Source organism: Protopterus annectens, chromosome 16.part0 (genome assembly GCF_019279795.1).
Source record: "Protopterus annectens isolate FY-2018-M chromosome 16.part0, PAN1.0, whole genome shotgun sequence".
In the NCBI taxonomy this organism is placed as follows: Eukaryota; Metazoa; Chordata; order Ceratodontiformes; family Protopteridae; genus Protopterus; species Protopterus annectens.
In genome coordinates, this window is record NC_056750.1 from 577,951,675 (window position 1) to 577,976,040 (window position 24,366).

At 37.6% G+C, this 24,366-nt stretch overlaps 1 protein-coding gene across 4 annotated transcripts in view; it reads left to right on the plus strand.

Annotated features, from left to right (window-relative positions):
• Positions 1–24,366, plus strand: part of OLFM1 (olfactomedin 1) — a 248,001-nt gene that overhangs the window by 75,816 nt on the left and 147,819 nt on the right. For all 4 annotated transcript variants that reach the window (XM_044058305.1, XM_044058307.1, XM_044058304.1 and 1 more), the window contains exon 4: positions 20,428–20,647. In XM_044058305.1, the coding sequence (XP_043914240.1) occupies positions 20,428–20,647 (220 nt within the window). The remainder of the gene's footprint in view (positions 1–20,427; positions 20,648–24,366) is intronic.

Sequence of the window (24,366 nt, forward strand, 5' to 3'; positions counted from 1 at the left end):
AGCCTCTAAATGTATCATCTTGTACGCAAACATTTCACATGTGTATAGGAGTTTTTGTACTATATATGTGATTGCAGTGTAGGTTATGCATATCTTAGCTTGCATCTTGTTTATTTTTACTTTTCTCAAGGCACTCTGACTGAATCTTTTAATCTTACCCTATCTGACTTGATCTTTTAATCTTACCCTATCTGCATTCGTCTTATTATTATATTCAGAATTTTGCTATGTACTCATTGTTTTTTATACTATTGTTTAGTGAAACACCATGAAGTATTTTCTGCTCGTTGAGGTCAGTTTGTGGCTGTAAAGGGTCAGCAGACCAGTCTACTTACATGGTGAACAATAGTAAATAAATATATAATTTCATAATTTCTTTGGTTATATGAATTGTAGTATGTTACAGCCATCAAAAGAATTAGTCCTTACTAGTTCTTCAGTTTAAGTAAGCTTGTTTATTCATAAAAGATGTAGGCTTATTTATAGATAAAATAAATATATAGTTTTTTGCAATCAAAATCAGGGGAATGACAAAACCAAGTAAGTGCTTCAGCGTGGTCTTTTCATAACCAAAAACAAAATGTCACTTGCAATACTATGGTCTTGTTATTCATTCCAGTCATCTATCTTCATCAGTTCTGCAACAAAGCTCTGCAAGCCTTAATGTACAGAACACCATTCTGCATCCATCTTGGTTTCATGGATATTCTGTACTTAAGGGCCATTATTTGGCTTGCCTTATCACTTCCTGGAGACTCATTCTGGCTTCTTCTTTTGACTTGTAAGAGAAGCAATGTAACTGTTAGCAGAGTAATAGCCCCCAGATGCCTCTTTCTGCAGCTGATTCCCATTATTTTCCTGTTATACTCCTGTTTGCTTCCCTTCCTTTGTACAGTGTTCCCTGGTTTCAGCAGCCACCACAGTGTCTTGGTAATTTAATTTATACAAATATGTGTATATAAGATTGCACAGCATGGGGAGTAAGGGCAAATCCTAAGACCATGCTGTAACACTATCTCACACAGAAAACATCAAACAGGCTAAAAACCAAGGAAAAAAGAGAGAGATGGTTCTTATGAGCATTACCTCTTACATGATGCAAACATACTCTAAGAATTAGAGATCCATAAGCTTGACAAGCCTCATCTGTAAGGCCATAGAAAGAATCATTATGGACCTTATCAACATGGACATAGGTAATCTCCAGACTATGGACCTAACCCAGTTTGGATTCATTAAGGGTAAGCCATGTCTGTTAAACATAGCTGACTTCCACGAGAAAGTCATCAAGGCCCTGGCAAGGAAAAGAGTGCATAACTTTTACCTTGACCTAGCCAAGGCATTTGACAAAATCTCCGACTCAGGTATTACACAGAAACTCTCCCAATTGGGAAATAAACCCAGGTATTATACAGAAAGTCTCCCAATTGGGAAATAAACCGTACATCACCAGATGGGTAGCCATTTGGCTCACTGACAGGACACATACTGTCAGAGATGGTGACTTCACCTCTAGCAAAAGACCATTAACCAGTGGCATACCACAGGGTTCTGTGCTGGGCCCATTACTGTTTGGAATCTATTTCTCAGAAGTCCAGGCAAACTTGGACGTCATGTGGCTGACCAAGATCACTGATGATTGCAAATTGGGAGCAATCAGTGAGTCCCACAATTATGCCCATATACTGTAGAAAGGGTTAACACTGAAATGATTGGCAACAAAGCCATAGATTGAAGCTAAATGCAAAAACAAAAAGATGCATTTTTGTCTTTTTTGGGAAACCTAACATCCCTGTCAATTACATTATAGACAGCACCCCTGTAAGTGTAGACCCAGTGGTACATGATCTGGGTACTCAAGTTGATAGCAATCTGAACTTCGACCACCACATATCCTCAGTGGTAAGGAAATCCTGCTGTCTGGCACATCTCATAAATAAGGGCATCACATCTATATTTAAGGATGTTATAATTCCATTATACTTAGCCCTCATCAAACCAATAATTGAATACAATGCTCCCTTTTGCTGCTCAGTTCTTGCCCTTAGAATGAACAAAAGAATCATAGAGCTATCATCTGTTTTTGGAGGGGGGTTAGTGAATGGCTCAACTGAGTATGTGAAGAGAGTGCAACAAAACAAAAGAAGTAATGGGACTGCAAAGCCTTTAATCAGAGAGACGATGAGTATAATTTACTAGCCACAGATTAACACAATCGAAGGGCAGAGATAAAAGTAGCCAGATATGTAAGGGGAAATATGAATCCAAACACAAGGGATATGTTTTAGGTCTTGGGCACAGGGTAACAGGCAGAATAATACCGTATCTACTCCTTTCTCCTTCAAAAAGTCAACCACATGTGCTCCATTTTTTATTTACTGCACTGTGCATTAACCATTTTAGTCTATTACTGCAGTTTTTCTAGTAAAAGATTCAAATGCATTTGCTCCTTTCAGCTAAAGGCAGGCATCTAAGCTTGTTTCACATTTTTCTGGCATTGCACCGTTAATGCATAGCTTGGTGCACTGTAAGTAAAGCATTCTATACCTCTGCTATTGTGCAACATTTTTATGTCTCTGTTCCTTTACTTTGTCTGTGCCACCACACTCAGCTTTGTCACCGGTACTGTAACTGCCTCTTGACTTTTTCTATACCCCCCAGGCCCCACCTCAGGACTCTTGGCTAGTTCACACATCAGACTGTGCACTTAACAGAGCTAACGGCAGAAAGACCTTGCCAAGTAATTAATTAGCCAGCACTGCTTTGCTATTTCAGGCATTATGTGAAAAATGATTATTATATCACTGAATTTGTTTACAGCAGCTCTGGGCAGCAGAAGTAAGCATATGTTATTCTGCAGTTCTTTTAAGGCAGTCATCAATGTTTATACTTTAGATTGTTTTAGGAAGACGGTTGCATGTGGTTCCATGCACACTGCTTAAAAATGCAGTTATACTGAGCTGCTGAAGTAGCTATATTGTGTCTGAATGGCTGAAATTAAATGAACGCTACTGTGTTCATGGCTTATGGAGCAGGCCATTATTTTTCAGAATGTTTTATTAGTTTACATCACAGTTAACAGAAGGCATCATTGTGACTCATCCAAGTGGCAAGATCATTTGTCTTGTATGCCCTTGTCCCATTTGTGACCCATAGTCATTGCCTGCATAGAGCTGGCACGTTCGTTCCATATCTGAGAGGGTTTTCTCCATATATTTTATTTATTTTCCAACTCCCAAAAGCATGCTATTGATTAAACACAATAAACTGTCACTCCCACTCTTTCTGTCTGCCTCTCTCTCTGTACGTGTATATATATATATATATATATATCATTTACCCTTACCTGTGTAGCCTAAGTCATAAATGTAAAGCATGTGTGGTCCAGCCATTTTACACAATTTGTAAGTAATAGTGATGATCATGATGATGACGAGGATGTATTCTTTGTCTTCTTCCTTCAGATGTTCTTTGTGTTTCACTGTTGCAATCATCACATGATACAGCAACCGGCGCAGGACCCAAGACTGTGATAATCAGGCCAACTGAGGGCTACCTGCAAGCAGATAACCCAAATGTGATGACTGCAACAGTGAATATACTCAAACATCTGCATTTGTGGTACGTACACAACTGTACTTTTGTCAGGCTTACATGCCACCCAACCTGCTACCTTGCTTTGTTTCCCAGTTATTTATACATGCTGCATCATTTGTCAGGCCTGTTGTATGGTACTACATTTTGCTTACCCCCAAGCATGCACATGCCAGGGAAGAGGAACTTTCGGTCTAGGTCAAGCTGCTTGTACACCACAATGTGCTCCCTTAGTCTAACCACTTATCATACAATCTGTGGCAGGGAAAAATAGTTAACTGCATGACTGAAAGGGAGCTAGCCTTCTTTGCGTTTCACCTTTTCTGATTCTCACTTTTCATTCATTCTTGTCTGTGGGTCTGTTGTTCCAGACCTGAATCTTCTCTCTCTTTCTTTACAAGTTCTGTAATAATCTTATATTCTACACTCAATAACCACAAATTTATTGAATATCATGACTGCTGGTGTTACATGCTTTGTAATCTTTCTTTAATTCACATATGTTCATTCATTCAGATTTGCATGTAGGCACAAACTCATTTCAACTAACTTCCTGGTTAACTTACCAAGCTTTGATTTAGGTATTCCAAAATACTGTCACACCTGTCAGCCCGACTTAGTCCTAGAGGTTGATATGCAGTGCCTACCTGTGACCCACCCACACTGTAAGAGGACTCCTAGGGCATATGATATAGGAATTCACCTCCATGTTCTACCATCCTCTGCTACCATTTGGGAAATGCAGCCTATACCACAGATGCACTTTATTAAGATGGGCCTTATAAAGGTATTCAAGCCATACTTTTTTAAATGAACTTTGCTAACAAAACATTTGCTGCATACAGAGTTTTCCAATGCCACATGTTGAAGAGGTCCAGTCTAAAGTTGTGTAGACCCTGTGGTACTTCTGCCACATCTATAGCCTAATTCTGAACCTTCAAACCATGTTTTTTGTTTATTATAAGGTTGAGAGTTCACCTGGACCTTCCAACTCCTAACACATCAGTGGTGACCATCCATTAATGATGAGAAATCATTCTGGAGCAAGTGGCCTTATGGTGTGGACACTGCTCCAATAATAAAGTCAAGTCACTCCGAAAAGCCTACCTACCACCAATGGGCTGGCCTTGTTCCCAAAGGCATTATGACTATATGATGTATCAAATTATCCAATACAGTGTACCATTTTCTCCATAGTGTACATAGATGCTGTAGCCACTTCGCACAGTTTCTTGATTCTATTCCATGACACTCTAATGCTTTGCTGTTCCTAGTTTTATGATTTGAGCTCTTCTTGTGGCCCATTGGTGAAATTATGGTACCTCTAATCATATCACACTGGAACACACAACAAACAAAAGGAAAACATATTAAGAATTGGCATCATTTGAAACAAGTGTACCACTAAACTGATGTTGCTATTGTAGACACACAATAGTAACCCATCCTATATCATTTATTTGAGGCAAATGCTCTTGCCTCTGTACATTTGTTGCTCTTTGTGCCCATAAAATGGTTCTTGTATACCTTTGCTGGCTTTCATGACATGTTTATGACTTTGTTTTCATTACAAAAGCCTTTTTACACAGATGATGTCCATTGTGTTGCTGATATGCTAACTGTTTATTACTAGTCTCAAGTATTCGGAGAGTGAAAAGCTACAGTAGAAACAAATAATCCATATGTCTCCTGAGCAGTGTGCTGTTTTTTCTTTACCTTATAGTACTTTTGAACCCCACTATAATCTGTTGATACACAGCTGGAGCTTTATCTCAGGAAAGTGCTGCTCGCCTCTTTCCAGAGTGTGGCCACAAAATATCCACAATCCTAAAGGCACTGTAATAAGGTCATCACATAATGGCCTACAGCATATTCATGCAATTTCTGAGCCATGCATCCAGCTAGTTCCTCTGGAAGATGACATCTGTTGTACCCTCCATTTAATCCTGCTTTGCTGTTGTTACCAAGTACAGTATCTAACCTGGACTAAGTATGCAAATGGTCAGATTTGATCAGTGCTCTACCCCATAAACAAAAAATAATTCAATAGTTAACCAAATAAATAAATAAATTCTGCCACCCCGTTCATCGCTAGCATGTCCCAGGCTGTTATTATCATATTCATTTTTCCATTTTTGTGTAAATGTACCAAATCCGTAAACTGTATTCATGACTAATTGCTGCCAGCTTTGCCTAGAAAGGCTTTTTACTTTCTTTCAGTGATGCCACAGGAGTACCCTTATCCTCAGGAATCTCATCCATGGTTCCAAGTTCTGGTTGTAACACAACTCCACAGTGCTCCTTTTGCTTTTGTGTCTGCGCTCTTCGGCTGAAATAGCACCATTAACCTAGTTATTGTTGTGGAATGGATCACCTCTCTTTTCTCACCTCTAGGATAAACTGTCAGAATACCTGAAGTCAGAAATATAACGCAGCTCCAGCCATCAAACGGCCAGTCCAGGACAGCTGCCCTCTGTTTTTTCAATTCTCAGTGCCTCAGAAATCACTTGTTTGTTTTATTGGAGGAAAAAACAGTGACATTTCAAGTCCTCTGTCTACTGTTTTGGGGATTTTGTCCTTTCCCCAGTGTTGTGCTGCTGTACAGTTCATATGTTGGTGTGTGTATGTATGTATGCATGTGTGTGTGTGTGTGTGTGTGTATTCATATATATATATATATATATATATATATATATATATATATATATATATATATATGGGTTCACTACATAATCTCGAAATATTGAATTTCAAAATCTCAAGACTATGTAGCTGAAACCCCTAAATACCGAAAGACCAGAAGTGCAAAATTCAAAATCCCGATGTTCTGACATATTGAAGTAGCACTTCTAGTGTTGCGGTTTGTTGATGGATAGGTGGAAGTTCAGGTAAGTATCTATGTGTAAGTGTGTTGGTTAGGGACTTAAGTGTGTGTCAGTGTGTATTGTGACTGTGATGTGTGTGTGTGTGTGAGGGACTGTATAATGTGTGGGTGTGAGTTTCCCTTGTGTGTCTGTTTGTGTGATCTCGGAGGGCACAGCCCCTCACATGGGGGAGTACGGGGGGTTGCCCCCTTCTTATCTGTAGTGTAGGATTATATTTTTGATTGTGGGTGGAAGTTGTGTGTATGTGTGTGCTGTATGTGTGTTGTACATTTGGTATTTTGAATTTCACGCTTCTTGGTCTTTCAGTATTTAGGGGTTTCAACTTCATAGTCTCGAGATTTTGAAATTCGATATTGCAAAGTTTCAAGGTTATGTAGTGAACCTATATATATATATATATATATATATATATATATATATATATATATATACATACGCACATACATATATTTTTGCACACGTGCATGTATCAATATATATATATATATATATATATATATATATATATATATATATATATGGGTCTACTACACTAAACCGACAGCACACAACACTGACAACCACAAGAACGAAACCGCAAAAACACGAAAGTTCGCATGCCCGAAAAACCACAATCCCGAAAGTTAACGAAACAAAAAGTTCACTGTTCCACACAACACAAGCACACCAACAACCTAAAAACATACACTACATCTTACACACAACTATCTATGCACTAACCTTAACCCAAACCCTAACCCTAAGGTCCGTCACTATCGCACACTTACCTTATCCGCACCCTAACCCTAACTCACTTAATCTGCCCCTAACCCTCAAGTCCCTCACTATCGCACACTTACCTTACCCGCACCCTAACCCTAAGTCTCTCACTATTACACACTTACCTTACATTCACCCTAACCCTAAATCCCTCACTATCATACACGCACCTTACCCGCACCCTAACCCTAAACCCCTCACTATTGCACACTTACCTTAACTGCACCCTAACCCTAAGTCCTTCACAATCGCACACTCACCTTACCCGCACTCTAACCCTAAATCCCTCACTATCGCACACTTACCAAGTCGCGCTCACACATTTACCATGTCGGTGTTTTCACTGTCGGGATTACAAGTTGTCAGTTCTCTGCTCCGTAGGTCTTCTGGCGTCGGTGATGTGATTGTCGATCTTCCGAGCTGTCTGTCTACCATAGGGAACCCATATATATATGTATGCATATGTAAACAGACGTGTATATGTGGATATATATATATATATATATATATATATATATATATATATATATATATATGTGTGTGTGTGTGTGTGTGTGTGTGTGTATATGTATGTGTATATATATATATATATATATATATATATATAAATGTATGTGTGTATAGATATATATCTAGGATATATATATGTATATATATATATATATATATATATATATATGTGTGTGTGTATGTGTATAATTACACTTGAAGTACTGGAGGTTTTTGTCTTTGATGTCTAACAACTCTGGAGCACTGCAGCTGTCTGTGCACCTGTTTTTGTCTTAATCTGTATATGTACACACACCCCCACACATACACACACACACACATATATATATATATATATATATATATATATATATATATATATATATATATACACATATACACCTGTATATCTCTATATGTGTGTTTGTACAGTTAGTTTGAATCCAGATATAAAGAAGTGCTGGATGTTGGAATCTCTTTCTCCATTTTCTCCTTTCTCTTGTGTGTTGTGCGGCTTTGCCCTGTGCTGTATAGTTCAGCAGAAGAGAAGGCGAAGCATTATTACAGTCCATTATTTATAGCACACAACTGCCCACTGAAGCAGGAATCCACCATGCAGAGGAACAAACCTCAGGAATGGCCCACAGGAGAATACCAGCAAAAGATACTGATTGGTCCTTCGCTTTCAAGGAACAGTTAGAGGCAGCAGTCTGAATTCAGCTTGGGTATAATAGCTTGAACTCAGATGTAAAGTGAGGCAATAACAGAATCACTTCCTCCTTCCCCATCTCACGTGTGTTGTGCTGGTATGTGCAGTGATCCTCAGTTCAGCTTCTTTTTATGTCCAAAGTCTCTTTTTTACCATCTGGTACTTTTCTACTCTCTCTCTTAGCAGTGTGGGGTGAGGGGGAAGCTGCACTGGCTGTGCTTGGGAAGTGTATGTTTTTATTGTATCCATTTTTTCTGCTGTTTGCTTGAAGACCTAAGGGGGAGAAGGTGTACTGTAGGAAGCCAATAGGGACAAATGGGAATGGGCTCTGGGAACTAGATGGTCGATATACGGCTGTGGTTTGTAGGATACTACTACTATGAACTGCATCAGAAATTTTAAATGTAGGATTGGAAAGGGAGATAACACTGTAGATATTCCAGTGTTCACCTAATGGCATGCAGATGGGAAAGGTAAGAGTAACAGTAGTTATATCAGTCTAAGGGAAGACCTTCCAGTTTGATCTTGCAGTGCTCTGCTGTATGACTCGATGACGTAAGGCGGCAGGAGCTTCTAAAATCAAATTTTCACAAAGACCCTGCAAGTAGAGATCTACTGGGTTTTGAGTATAATGGGGAAAGGGGGACTGGAAAAAAAATCCAAAAGTCAGAGAGCAATACGTAATAGAGCATTGTCAACTGTCATAGATTAAATCCTTTCTTTTTGTTTACCTGAAACAAAATGGTACAGCTCAGTTTCTTCCACATTCCTTTGCAGTGAAAGAGTGATGTTTCCATCTTAGCTAGTTATGTTTATCCAAGAGCTTTGTTTTACATCTAAGAAAAATTTAATTCATTTGCTGTAAAAAAGTGTAGGAAAATTACTGCCTATTAGTCTTGAGTAAGTATTTTTTTAACTTAAAAAAAATACATTTTGCATAAAACAACAAATTTTAAAGTAAAAGAAATGGCAATAATGCCAAAGATAAGAAGCAGTGCAATGCAGATATGCAAATCTGACAGGGATATAGAGCATCATCAGCTCTCACAGATTCAGTGACCACAAATCTAAACATCTCACCTGCTTTTGGCTTGGTGCCATCTGAAGTGCTGAGGCTCTGTTTCCAGTACTTGTGGCTGCCTGCAGCACTGGACTTCTTGGTTTCTTTACTGATTGGCATATTCTCAATACATTTTGATTATCATTCAAACTAATCATTAGTGTCTGGCACAAACCTCACTCTAACTTCCATTCAAGTGATTTGGTGCATTGTGGGTACTCTAGTTCCATGTATTTGCACAACAAATTCTACTGTTATGAGAGATTTTCTCTTAAACTGAAACCAGTCCACAAAAAGATCTTCTGTGGCACTCACCATGAAAATGTTTTCTTTCACAGCTGTTCTCCTCTCCTTCTAAACTCCGTTCACTCCACTCCCCTGCCCTTCCCCCATATCCCACCCTCCCCCAGCACCTCTACTCTTATCCTAAGCAAACCACACCCCCTCATTCCTATGATCCAATTACATACAACCCTATCTTGCCCACACTCAGATTTCATACACAACTTTCTTTTATTTAGCCAAACTTATCTACTCTCCCTTACATCCATCACATTGAGTTCACATGCCTACTACTGTAATTTTTTTGCATCTTACTCTACTTCACCATCACAATACAATCCACCCCCTCAAACCATTTTAAATGAACTCCAGGCTTACCAACTTCTCTTCTACTATACACACAAACTAGCATTGCACCATAGTTTTACTACTGACCAATCACATCAACCCCACCCATCCTTATCACAAACTGCAAGGTAAAACACCTAACCACATTATCAAAGCCCAGTCCGAAGTCAAAACATTCCAGCCTTACCTTCAGCTGCACACATATCACATGATAACAATCTCTATTTACACCTGATACTACATTCAAACACACAAATTCCACAGTTACTGTTTTTAAACCCACTATCACAGCTGACATGCTCCTCCTGACTTGCCCAGCCTCGTTACTCTTAATTCCCAACCTCACTACACCTACATCTTTGAATCCCCCCACACACCAATACACATCAACAACCTCCACTAACCCTCTCCCCAATAAGCAATGCAGCTTCTCACATATCTCCTCCAGCTTTTCTCCTATACCCTCCCATTCTATTCAAGCCACAAACTGGCCTCCTCACCTCCTGTGAAACCTTACTTGACACAAGTACTCTCACCTAGGAATAAAAAACACTTCCCATGCTATGCATTCCTCATTACCAATCTACTCAAATGTGGAGACGTACATACTAACCCTGGCCCACCCTCTAATCCTAACTACAAGAGTAACCCCAAAGATTTAAACATACTTACAATTAACCTTAGAAGTATATGTAATAAAATAGCTCCACTGCATGCCTGGATTGATCAAAATAAAACTGACAAACTAGCCCTTACTGAAACATTGCTACATCCCAATATAAAAGACTCAGAGATAATACCTCCAAACTTTGCAATTACCAGAAGATATAGATCTAAAAAAGCGGGTATGGATAGCACGTTTATATCCCTCTACCCTCAACATCACACCCTGTACCAGTAATATACCCATCTTTTCCGATGCTGAGGTACTAATCTCCTTTTTGATCCTCAATATATCAAAAATAATTTGCATAATAGTAATATATATATCCCACCAGGTAACAATATACTAGTGTTGGAAAATATTTTATCCTGGAAATCCCAAACAATAAACCCTGAAACAATAATCTTAGGGGACGTAAATATAGATTGGCAAACCATAGCTTCCAAATCCCCCACAAATAGTATACATCTATATGGTTTTTCTCAGCTTATCAATGTTTCAACAAGATACAGCAAATATCTTGCCTGCCAATCCACCTTAGACTGAATTCTAGTATCCCACCCTGCTAATTACCCCTCTTCTGGTACACTGTCTAGTTCCCTGAGCGATCATCTGCCAGCTTACTCCCTTAGAACACACTCCCAACAACTAAGAGTACACACTATAAAATCAGTTAGGAACTCAATTAATTTTTGTTAGCATAAATTCAGCTATCTCCTTCAAGAAATAGACTGGACACCCCCTTAAACAACTACCACTTAATGATGCTGCACTATACTTCGATAGCACCTTCCTTCACATACTTAATACATCAGCTCCCATTCGTATGAAAAGAATAAAAAAAGAACTCGGCGCTAAGGCTCTGTAAGGAATGTAAACACCTGATGAAGCAAAGGGACCTAGCCTGGTCAACCTGGAAACAAAACAAAAATGAACAAAATCATGTGAATTTCAAAACACTACGTAACAAAGTGACAAAACTAATCAACAGAGATAAGACGTCATATTATTCCTAGCTTCAATTCCAGCATAAAATCAACCCCAGTAAATTTTGGCACTTCATATCTTCTCTACTTAACCTGGGAAGAAATGGAGAGCACACCCTGTCACCTGATACCCCTCCATCACAAATAGCCGAAAACTTTAACAAGCACTTCATAAAAATCAATTTCAGACCTAATAACTAACACCCAAATGATGTACCCCCACCCCATCCTTCAACCTATTCAGACACCGACCCCAGGCCATCAACTACTTCTAACCCTGTCATTACTAACCCCCATACTTAACAAAATGTCACACAAACCCCATTCTCATTTCAGTCCATACCCACTGACACCATTAAGAAACTGCTACAAAAACTAAAACCCTGCTCTACTTCAGCTGACAGTCTCCCCCCATACTACCTCAAACTGGCTGCTAACTCAGTCGCCCCTACCCAATCAGTATCCTTATACAGAGGTCTTTATCTGAGTTAGAAGTACCTACCACATGGAAACAATCTCACACTAACCCCATCCACAAAGGAGGCAACTCTTTTGATCCATCCAATTTCCATCCTATATCCATCTTGTCACCCATATCCAAAATTCTCAAGAGAAGTATTCATCAGCAGGTAATGTAATATCTACTGCAAAACAATCTTTTAACCAAAACCCAACATGGCTTCTGATCTAGCCACAGCACAGCTACAGCCTTATTATCTTTTACAGACACCGTGAACAAGGCCAGAGATGCAGGATGCTATACAGCCTCAGTATTCCTTATTCTCTCCAAGGCCTTTGACACACCCCTTACTTTTGAACACATTGTCTAACTAAGGCTTCTCCCATAACACATTAAAATGGTTTCAGAGCTACCTTGAGGATTGTAAACAAACAATAAAATGGTCCAACAAACTCTCATCCTTTCTCCACAACTCTACTGGTGTCCCCCAAGGCTCCATCCTAGGACCCCTACTCTTCAACATTTTCACAAACAACCTTCACACTGCTTCTCACCCTGGGACCTTTATTCAATATGCCAATGATTCCACCATAATCTGCACTGCTCAGTCACTATCAGAACTACTCTCAAAAACCCAACAGTCCTTTACTGCAGTCAAATCCTGGCTAAGAAATGCCCAACTCTTTCTTAATCCAAAGAAGACAAAACTAGTACTCTTTTATCCCAAAAATACCTCCCCTCTCACTGATTATTTAACATCCTTGCATCTGACAACACTATCATAGAAATAGTGCTGGAAACCAAACTTCTAGGTGTTATCATTGACAATAAACTTTAATTTGACCCCCATATACAGCAAAATATAAAGAAAACTCATCAAAACTGGGACTGTTATAAAGAAACAAACATTTCTTTACTGTGGCAATCAAAACTACCCTAGTAAAAACATTTTTACTTCCCTCTCTTCTCTATGGTGCCCCTATCTTAACTAACTTGCAAAATTCTACCCTAAGTGAGTTGGAACAGTGCTACAAAGTTGCAAAGTTTGCCACAAACTCTAAATATCACACACACCACTGTAAACCACTCCTAGAATTAAACTGGCTTGAACTACCCAACCAGCTTTTCTTTATTCAGCTATCCACCTTGCACAACCTTATTTTTAAGCCTACTGCCTGCCCTGCACTAGCCAGTCTAGTCACATCTTACACACCAAATCGATCCCTATGATCAGAAGACAAAAATCTCTTAGCTGTCTCAAAACCCACAAGAAAACCTGGTCACACTGTATTCATACTCTGTCTCTATACAGTGGAATTCACTACCTCTAGCTACCAGGTTTATGCCTGGCCTAACCCATTTCAATGCCTCTTTAAAAAATCATCTCAAAAATACATGGCTCTGCTCCTGCATAAAGCCTGCCTAATGCTTAGGTGTTCCTCTTTTCTCACATTTGAATCCCTCACAGACTGCAAGATCCTAAAGCTCTTCTAACTCTTTATCTGCTTCTATACCATATCCTTAAGCTACTGCTCAGGCTTTATTGCTTCTATTGTTCTTACCTCTCTCGCTATATGTCTGCATTACTAACTTTCTGGCTATTTCTACATCATGTATGATGAGAGTGACTATTATTGTCTGCAATGCTTTAACTGTATAGAATTGTTTAGATGTGTAGTAATATATTACAACAGCTTGTAGCAGTTTGTTCTTTCACCTTATTTTTTTGTATAGTATTTCTAATGTAGTCTTTATTGTACTGGATTATACTGTATTTGTATTGTACTGTACGTGGAGCTTTTCTCCCCAGGCCTCTGCTGAAAATGGGTTCTGTAGACCCAGTCAGACCACCCCGTTAAACAAATGTCAAATAGATAAGTAAATAATAAATAACCACGTGGAGATGCGTTTTGCTTAGAAATGCTCCCAGCTGGTAGCATGAGAAGTATAACCATGGGGCCTGAGACTAAGCAAAGTGAAGGGCAATCGTCATGAAAATCCACTGGAAGTTGAAATTCACTACTGATGCTACTATAGCATTTTTACATGGAAATTCACCCCATTGTGGGAGCTACATGCTTCACATCCCTTCTGCTGCATACTAACTCCAAAATTGTTATGTCTTGGGTAAATGGGAATAATCTGAAGGAAAACAACCTCAGACATCATATAAGTTTCTCTTTGACACTGTCAGTAACAAGGATCACAGTTGCAGTCTTAGGACTTTTATCAAGCGCCATTTATACACAGATCACATATCACTCCTTCTATGTATTAATTTTGTAAGTAATTTTCCTTGAGACTATATGATCTTGAAGTTTTACCTATATAGTTACTTTGACTTGTCTTTCCTTTTGATTGTGAGCCTGCTCTGTAATATTTAGCATTGATTAAAAATGTATTCCACCCATACCTGTCACTACAGATTTTCATAGAATGTCAAGATTTCTGCCTCATATTTTTGACCCGTTTTTCAAAAAATTGTTGTTTCTGGTAAATTATTGGTAAGTCATTAAAGACTGAAGACAGAAGATAATGATAGAGATTTGAGTTTCAGACTTCATACCCTTTTGAAATTTCATGCTAAAGCAAAACTTATTTTATCAAATTTCTAAGTTTGTAAGAGCAATATTTAAAAATTGGCCCTATTTTTGGGCATTTGTCCTCCCATTATGTATGCTTTTGTGCAGACTTATTGCCCTAAGAGGTTGAGGTATGATTCCACCAATAAACAGATGCTCAAGAGAGTAATTTAATACTGCTTAACACTGCTTTTTTTTTTAAATAGTTCATCTCTGCTTATTTAACTGCCTATTTCTACCTGAGACGGAAATGTGAATCCTCAGAGAGCAGTGCAGTGCTATTTGTGATGGCAACCAACTGCACTTAAATATGAAAACAACGAACACGCACACACATATATGAATATATTATAACACCCCAAGAAGAAACCCGGCCTCAAACTGAATGGCACAATAAGTATATGTGTATATATGTATAAATGTGTGTGCGTGTGTGTATTCATGAACTTTCCATTACAGAATTGGTGTTTGGTATTGAAAAACATTGCTACTATGTTATTTGACAGCACACTGGCAGTGACATGATATGTGTGGGCTTTTCTGTTTTCTCTACAGCTGCGTGACCATGTTTACATAAGGTGATGGAGGTTTTAAGTTCCCCACATGGGGGTGTTTGGACTGCGGTGGTGGTGCTGCGGTAGCGTTGTCACCTCACAGTAAGACGTTGTCCTGTTCGATTCTCAGCTAGAGTGTCTTCTGTGTAGAGACATGCGTGAATGGGCGTACCTTCGTTGAAGGTTGTGCGTCAGGGCTGGCAACTCGGCATGTAAAAATCTACTGCCAATCATGAGCAGACCGGAGTTCTGCTGTGGCAACCACTAACCGGGATAAGCCGAAAGACACAACAACATGTGGGTGTTTGGGATGATTGTCACATTGCTAAAATGCTTTTTTTGTAACATTTTCATTGGATTTAGGTCTTGGCTGTTTTTCTTTTTTTCCAGCCAGATGGATCTTTAGCCAGATGAGTTTTAGAGGAACTTGTTAGAAGCTAATTCAAAAGCCCCTCATGAGAATTTGCACAAACCTGTTAAAATGATGACTTAGATGACTTAGGCTACTGTCACATTCCAGAAGAGTCTCTGGGAGCAATAACCTTGACAGAAGCCTTCCACATATGTCATCAGCTCCAACTTAATCACCTACCATTTTTCCAGAATCCCAAACATGAAAATAAACACAGTGCACAACACTCCACTACCCAAATGCATAACTCCTCCCTCAACAAGAAGAAAATGCACATTGTACCTTGCTGGTGGATTTGTATAGCTCTCAGAATGTTACAGCATAGCTTGACAGTCACTGCTGCTTTGACATACTCTCTAATTCTGGTGAGCTTTTTGGCTAATTCCATTTGCAAAAAGGGCTACTGCACTCATCCCCTTCCCTGCCTGTCTTAATAAAAAAATAATTAGGGGCTTAAATAGGGGCAACACCCTTCCATTTACAAATGGAACTAATAAAACAACATCTTACTTCCACTGTTCCATTTGTTTAACTCCAGAGTTGAAGAAAGCTGGGGCTTAGGCTAGCTACAACATTTGTACAGCACAAGAACCAGTGAATTCAGATCAGCTTGGTCTTATACAATGACATTTCTTGGGACTGTAGATTTCCAGAAATACAAAGTCCAGTGTTTTCGTGTTAACAAACAAGAAAACCTTATTACCCAGCTTAGTTTCTAAATGTACAAAACACTGTTCAAAAGGCAGAAAATAAATCTTTCCAAAGAGACAAAAATAAAACCTGACTCAATTTAAGTAAACTGACTGTCACTGTTCTTTAATGTTTGATGGCACATCAACAGCAGCAACACTCCTCTATATATATATATATATATATATATATATATATATATATATATACGGTTCCCCTTCACAAGATCGAATAAATGGAAGCTCGAAATGTTTAGGGTTAGAAAAAAAAGAGTTCAGTTACCTTTTTGCAGGGGGCTAGTTCCCCCTGCACCTTTGCAGCTGTCATCTAAGAGCTGCGTGACCGCACTATAGCGGAGGACTGGGAAATCTTCCGTTTTGCGCTTATGCATATAGCACGGAACGGGAGATTTCCCTTTCCTTTGCTGTAGTGCGATCTCGGAGTAGAAATATTTAAGTAGGGGATGTGTGGGGTGCAGGGGGGCAAAGCCCCCCCTGCAAAAACATTAGAAAATCTGTTTTTTTTATTTCCCCTTCACATTTTCGAGTTTCTGTAAACCCGAGATTCTGGCTTCAGGGTTATGACTTTCGAGTTTATAGGAATTCGATCTTGTGAAGGGGAACTATATATATATATATATATATATATATATATATATATATATATATAAAACTGAAAAATCTTGGAAGAATATCTCCTCAAAATGAAGACGTACTCAGTCACACAAATGAGGGCCTTTTTAATTTGCTTCTACTCAGTCACCCCCACTAACCAAAAAAATGGCAGCAACAAAGGGAATAGTTGATAATGACTTGAAATAACCTATTTATGAGTGTCTGCATTAATGCCTATTCACTAAATATACCGACTACTGCAGGTATTACTGTTACACACAAACACACACACACACACACACACACACACACACACACACACACACACACACACACACACACACACACACACACACACACACACACACACACACACACACACACACACACACACACACACAAACACACACACACACAAACACACACACACACACACAAACACACACACACACACACACACACACACACACACACACACACACACACACACACAGACACACACACACACACAAACACACACAAACACAGAAAGTAGCATATCACAGCCTGTTGAAATGAATGGGAAAACAAGAACCCCCCCCCCCAAAAAAAATCAGTAAAGATGAATGGATTGTTTGTGGTTGTTTTTCTGGTGTCTAGGTGGTTACCTTTAGCTCAATAATGACTTCACAATGTAGTATTAAGGAGCAAGTTTTACGACACCTGACCCACACGTGGAAATATATTTTGCAGTATATATTTAGATAATTTGTTTTAGGACATTTGACAAAGCCACTTCCTGGTCTGGTACCCCTCAACAATAAAAAGAGCTGCACTGGGTCCTAATACCCTACTCCCTCACTCTGCATAAATGAGAAAAAAAAGGATCCTTTTTCCATTCTGGTGCACCTTTACTCTCTCCTGAGGTGGAATGCTAGTCCACATACTGTGAGCCAAAACAAAAGAACATTCTTTGATTTGCTACTCCTTCCCTCCTAAGGAGGAGCACCATGTTCTGGCACCCTTGTGCTCTGTTACTGGACTTGTGTTGATGTGAGGAACATAAAAATTGGAAAAAAAAATAAAATCTGCTAATAGCTCCCCTGCACCTGGGGAGGCTGTTGTGTTCACCCCACTCTAGCAACATGTGTGGGAGTCATAACTTTCATCTAACCTTTGTTTGGTCAACATCTGTTTAGTTGACAATTTGGTCGACTAAGCAGATGTTCGTCAAGTGTGTAAGACTGGAGAATTCCTGAAGGATTTGAAAAAGGTATTATACCGAAAGCACTTATCCGGTTTATGAGCCAGTGTGTTTATTTTATTTTATTTTATCTTATCATTGTATATTTTATTAAAGTTTTCAAGTTTTAAGTGTTTTTAAGTGGAATTGGTGGCAGAACCATTTGTTTTTTGGAATTCCTGAAGTTTGGGAATATACCTTTTCCCTGATAGTGTGTAACCTTGGAGCTACTATATATAATTAGCAGAGAGTGGGTATGGGGGGGTTAATTTTACATGAGCCAGGTTAATTGCTCAGTGTATGTGTAGTAGTGTGTCATTGTTCGTGGTTTGTCTTTTTTTGTTGATGTTATGAATACTGACATTTGAGTTGTTCAATCTTTTAAATAAACTTGTGTATGTATTTGTAATATATATATATATATATATATATATATATGTATATATATATATATATATATAAGTGTAAACACACATGCATATCTTTATGTATGCCATTGCACATCTTTATGTATGCCATTGCACACACTCGCATATATAAACACACTGCTCAGAATTTCACCCCAATTCATGAGATACAGTGCATGTGAAGTGATAAACCTAAGTCTTATTTTCACAAAAAGAGTAACTTATAACTGAAAATTTTTAACTTGCCTTCTATTGTTTTTTATATCATAAATTTCCCACATATCAGTTTGCAATTATTTAATCCATGCATGTTCTAAACTGTGTTAAGCTTAAAAATGCATGCATTACTTCTTAAAAAATATTTCTTTAGCCTAATAAAAGCAGAACTAACTACTTCAGATTGTTTTGTGTTATAAATTATTACAGTTCTCAAGGAATGGATTAGAGAATAAACTTCTGTAGTCTCAGATAGGAGGTAGTTTCTATAAGTTTGTAATACTCAGAAGGAACATTTTAGTCATTTGTTGATATGGTAGTTTAAATTTTTTTAAGAATTGTTTCTTTTGTAAATGTTCACCTATTACCATTACAGAAATGAGGTAAATGTTTTTCATGACTGTGTATCTCTACATCTTTTTTTAGTTAACCTCTGCCAAGTATTAGATATTGTATATCCCCAATGACATATACGTCATTTGTCTGAAACTGTTCTGTGTGAATTTCTGTTAAATATTATGACTGCTGAATTTTATTTCCATAATTTAAGTATCAGTGCCCAAGAAAAGTATTCTGTGCACAGATTTGTATTATTTCAAGTACCTTAATTCTGTCTGCAGGACATAAAACATGTAGAGATGTGTAATGCAATAACCCTAGGCTGTCAAGAGTTATGTATGAGACACATTTTATGCAGTTTAAATTGTGTATACATGAGGTTATTCTTGTACACCAAAAAGCTGCAATGTTTGCATTTTGAGTGATACATTTTAGAACTGCTGGCATAAAACACCTAGATTTTGACAAAAGCTTTAGACAAATGCATTATTCACATGAATAGCAAATAGGAGTTAGAATAAAATGATGTCAGCTATATACATTTAGCATTTTACAAAGAACATTTTAACTGTCAAACGCTCATTTTGTTCTTTGTTGAAATGAATCAGTGTTCTTATATATGTTTTAGTAAGATGCATACTTCAGCATAGTAAGCTAGACCTTCAACACTATTTCATTTTCTTGCTTACAGGGCTAACTTAAGAGTTTTTTCAAAGCTGCAGTGAATGAAGAAGCAGTTCATTCCCTTGTAACCATGAAAGTCCGCCACAGACCTTTTTGCACCATGAATTTTTTTCTGATTTACAGTAAAACCATAACTTAAGGATCAATGACCAGACCTGAGATCTTCCTTTGCATGCAACAGCAAATGCAGCTTCTGAATAGTTACTGACGCACATTTTTGAACACAAAGAAAAAACTGAACTTTTTGTGTATGTGATTTTAAGCATGTAACTTAACAATAAATAAAGTCCTTTCCCAAATATAATGGTGTACTGGAGACTGTTTAATATGCACTGTATATGACTACATCCAAACAGAAAGGCAGACAGCATAGGAACATTGCACTCACGTAGGGGTTGAGGTAGGAGTAGAGGAAGGTGTTTCAGATTTTTGCACGCATGGCACTGAACCAAGCTTATTTTAACCTTGCAGGCAATTAAAGCGAAAATGGAGGAACTTAGGCCTTTGATACCTGTGTTGGAGGAATACAAAGCCGATGCAAAATTGGTATTGCAGTTTAAGGAGGAGATCCAGAACCTGACGTCAGTTCTAAACGAACTTCAAGAAGAGATTGGCGCCTATGACTACGAAGAACTTCAAAGCAGAGTGTCAAATCTTGAAGAAAGGCTCCGTGCATGCATGCAAAAATTAGGTAGGCTCAGAACACATGGTGCTTATTTACAAACCCTTTTAAGTAAGCAAGCCATGCTAGAAGTCAGTCAGTCATACTTTCAAAATCCCACATTTAGTTGCATAATTTATATATTATAGATTCATAGGTAAGTTGAGTTCCTTATTTACTCAACAACAATCATATAATACTGACTACATGTCTAGAAATGTTATTGTAGTAATAAAGCTATAGCATCATACACACTCTGCTATAAGTTATATGGTATGGTTAAAATTAAAACAACATACTGATTATTAAGCACTGAAATACCACTTTGAAAAATACACAGCTTTATAACACAATGTATTTTTGGACAACCAGCTCACTTGTTTTATTCATACAATTTATTAGTTAACAAATTGTCACTGATTTAAGCAGATATAATTAAAGCCAGCGAAAGGAAAACTGGATACATAATTCAGTGAAAAGTTTAACATTATTTGACAAACATATCAGCATATTTTCACTGCAGGCTTTTATTACAGATATTTCTACATGTGAATTCACATATATGCATGCAGATTTCATATACATTTACTAATCTTTTTATGCACATGTATATGCAAGTATAAAAGTGAAGTAGAATATGTTACTGAAACCTGACTTAGTGAGTCAAATGTCAACAAAGTAGGGAAACGAGCTCAGTAAAATCTAGAGAGTTTGTTTGCAGCTCACAGACTGGAAAATATTTTACTTGAAGAGTTGCATATTTTCCAGTCTATGAGGCAGGTTTTGCCAGCGTGTTGTGCCTGATTTTTGTCTCAGCAAAAATGTTTTTAAAGTATTTACTTTTATGAAATATTTCTCCAACTGTAGTTTAAGGTAATGCATTTGGGAAAACCATAATTCAGTGAATTGTGTATTACAAGACTAATTTTTATTTCAAAGCAAGCAGAAATACATTTAGCATGAGAAGATATAGGAAACACAAGTTAGTTACCAGTTATAATCTATGTCAGAGAAATGTTTGTGTTTACAGATCTGTTGTAGTCTGGACAGCACGTGCAGTAGCTCTCTTTGTGCAACCTCACAAATCAGAACAAAGTAAAAATAAGAGACAAAGACCCTAAAACAGGGATGCATTTTACATAATTGTACTATTTAGTTAGATAGTTGATATAATAAGAAAATGTGAACTGACATGCACTGTGTGAAGCATAGCAAGCATTTAAATGGAAAGTCGGTAGTACGTGCTTTGTGTCATTAGCATTCCATAAAATCTGAGACTTCAAGAGGGAGAGAGCAAAAATTATGAGCCAAAAGCAAATGTTCCTGAAAATCAGGGAGTATTAAGAGGCATGCTGTACAAAGTATCAGTATTAAAATGTATGTTAGTATTTATTTGGAATATGTTTTAGTTCTGTTTTATATTTAGAAGTAACCATTGCAGCATTCTGTTAGCTTGCACTAGCTGCTTGTGCGAATGAGCGATCAGTCAGCATTCGACTGTGTATGGCTTCAATAAGGTGGATGTTCGATCAGTCATAATTGATTAATGTAGTCTAGATGCATGTATTCTTCATCAGTAATGTATATGTGCATATTTATGTACGCAACGTATACATGCATATATAGATATAGACATATGTACATATGAGTTATATATATATATATATATATATATATATATATATATATATATATATATGTTGTGTATATGTGTATTTAACTATGTTCACACAAACAACACACACAGACACACACACACATGCTTTGACCAGCCTTTTTTCAATCTTCATTATGCATCTATTATAATTTGGATGTGTATCTTTAAGGAAGTGTTATTTAATATTTAGTAAAACTGTTCTAATAACTGCATATTGTGCCTTTATGGTACAGTTTATCTGTCTACAAGCTGAGAAGTCTGCCTCAGTGTATTTTTATTAGTCACTTCATGACCTCACATTCCCTCACTATACAACATCATAAATGGCAAAATATTTAACAATTAGAATTAGCATCAAAGGTTAGATAATGAACACATGACTGCAGTGCTGCCTACCGCAGTAAAATATCTGAATTCAGCATCAGTTCATTAATTGCACTAATTTGCATTCTAATTGATACCAGTGGAGACATATTTAATACATTATCAAGGTGAAAATAATGAATGTCAAAAAGTGGTTTTGCTGTTGCATAACATAACTACTTGTGGCAAAGATTTTTGCACAGAACCAATAAGTCAGTATTTCAACAGATAAAATCAACAGGCAACAGCAACAACAACAATAAAAAAGGCCAGACTCCAGACTTTATTTCTGGGAAAATCAGGTGGCATAGTTTTAGTCATAAGTAAAACAAAACATTTCAGCATATACATTTACTGTCTTAGTAATCTAAAGTGACTCTGATGCTGAAAAGGTTGCAGGTTAGTTGTAGTGATTCATTAATTAATTACTCAATTTATTAATTCGTTCATTTATTTATTTGCTGTATAATGAAACTGCCTATAGAATCTTGTCTTGCTAGGATATAACTGGTGTATTATCTAAAGCTGCTGGAGTACAAATTAGTAATGCATTTCAGGTTGAGAATTATTGCCCATTTCTAACATATTTATATTTTCCATGTTTCAGCAAAGGCTGTCTTTAGAATCCCAAGATGATCTCTCTGTATTTGTAGCCATTTTACAGTTATACTTAGTCATTATCCAAAGTCCGCTGTAAATTATATTTACTGAAATAAATGAGAAAAAAATGTGCCAGTGCTGTTGTTGTCATGCCATACTGCTTGCCATCTGCCAATATGTGCCATTACTCTGCACAGGTGTGCTGCAAAGTAGTTAATCACTGCCAAGGGGCTGCCAGTTAACACAAAACTCATGACCCCCCTCAGCAGAGGATGAACTCTGACCTTTGGCCACTTCCTCCACCTTCTTCTGGCTTACCTTGCAGTATTTGTGATACAAATTGAGGATGGGTTTCTAATATCACAGACAGAGAGATTAGTGCCATCAGCCCACCTAAAAAACTTCTATGGTATGAACTGATTTGTAAGGTTGTCCTGCAGTAACTTCTGTTTCAGGGCAGTGTTACTATATGTTAAGGAGGCCACTAAGTAAAGTAATTCATCTGTTGTATAAAAGGTCAGTTCATCTGATGAATAAATAGTCTATTAAAATATATAGTGTTGGAAAACAACTCCGCGGAGACACATCTGTAAATGGGAAGATGTGAAGCACATGATCAGTGGGCTAACAACTGCACTCATAATAAATCATGTCCAAAGACGGTACATGAATTGCTTGCTACAAGACGTTTTTCATAGAATGTAGAAAAGTAACCCATAGGAAATGTTACAGAGTAATTTAAATGGCTAATGGGCAGCTTATAAGTCCTCACAATCTAGTGATGACAGATATATTGACATAAGCTTTAACTTGCTTGGTCAACACTAGCCACAGTCACTGAGATGCCAGCATGAGGGACATTCATAATTATTCTCTCTCTGTTATAGCAGAGTCTTCCCCCACTTTATTTTTAATTTTAAGTACTGTGTGTATTAGAAATTGATTACACTGACAAGTGTAAATCAAGAACCAAAGTCACCACACCAAAAGTAAACACACAGATAACACTAAAATAACCTAAAGACCATCCGCCAAAAAAATGTACTCAGGAAACAAATACAATGTAGAGTTATTTAATAATATTTAACGCTTTCATCTCCTGAAAGAGACTTCATCAGAATATACCATC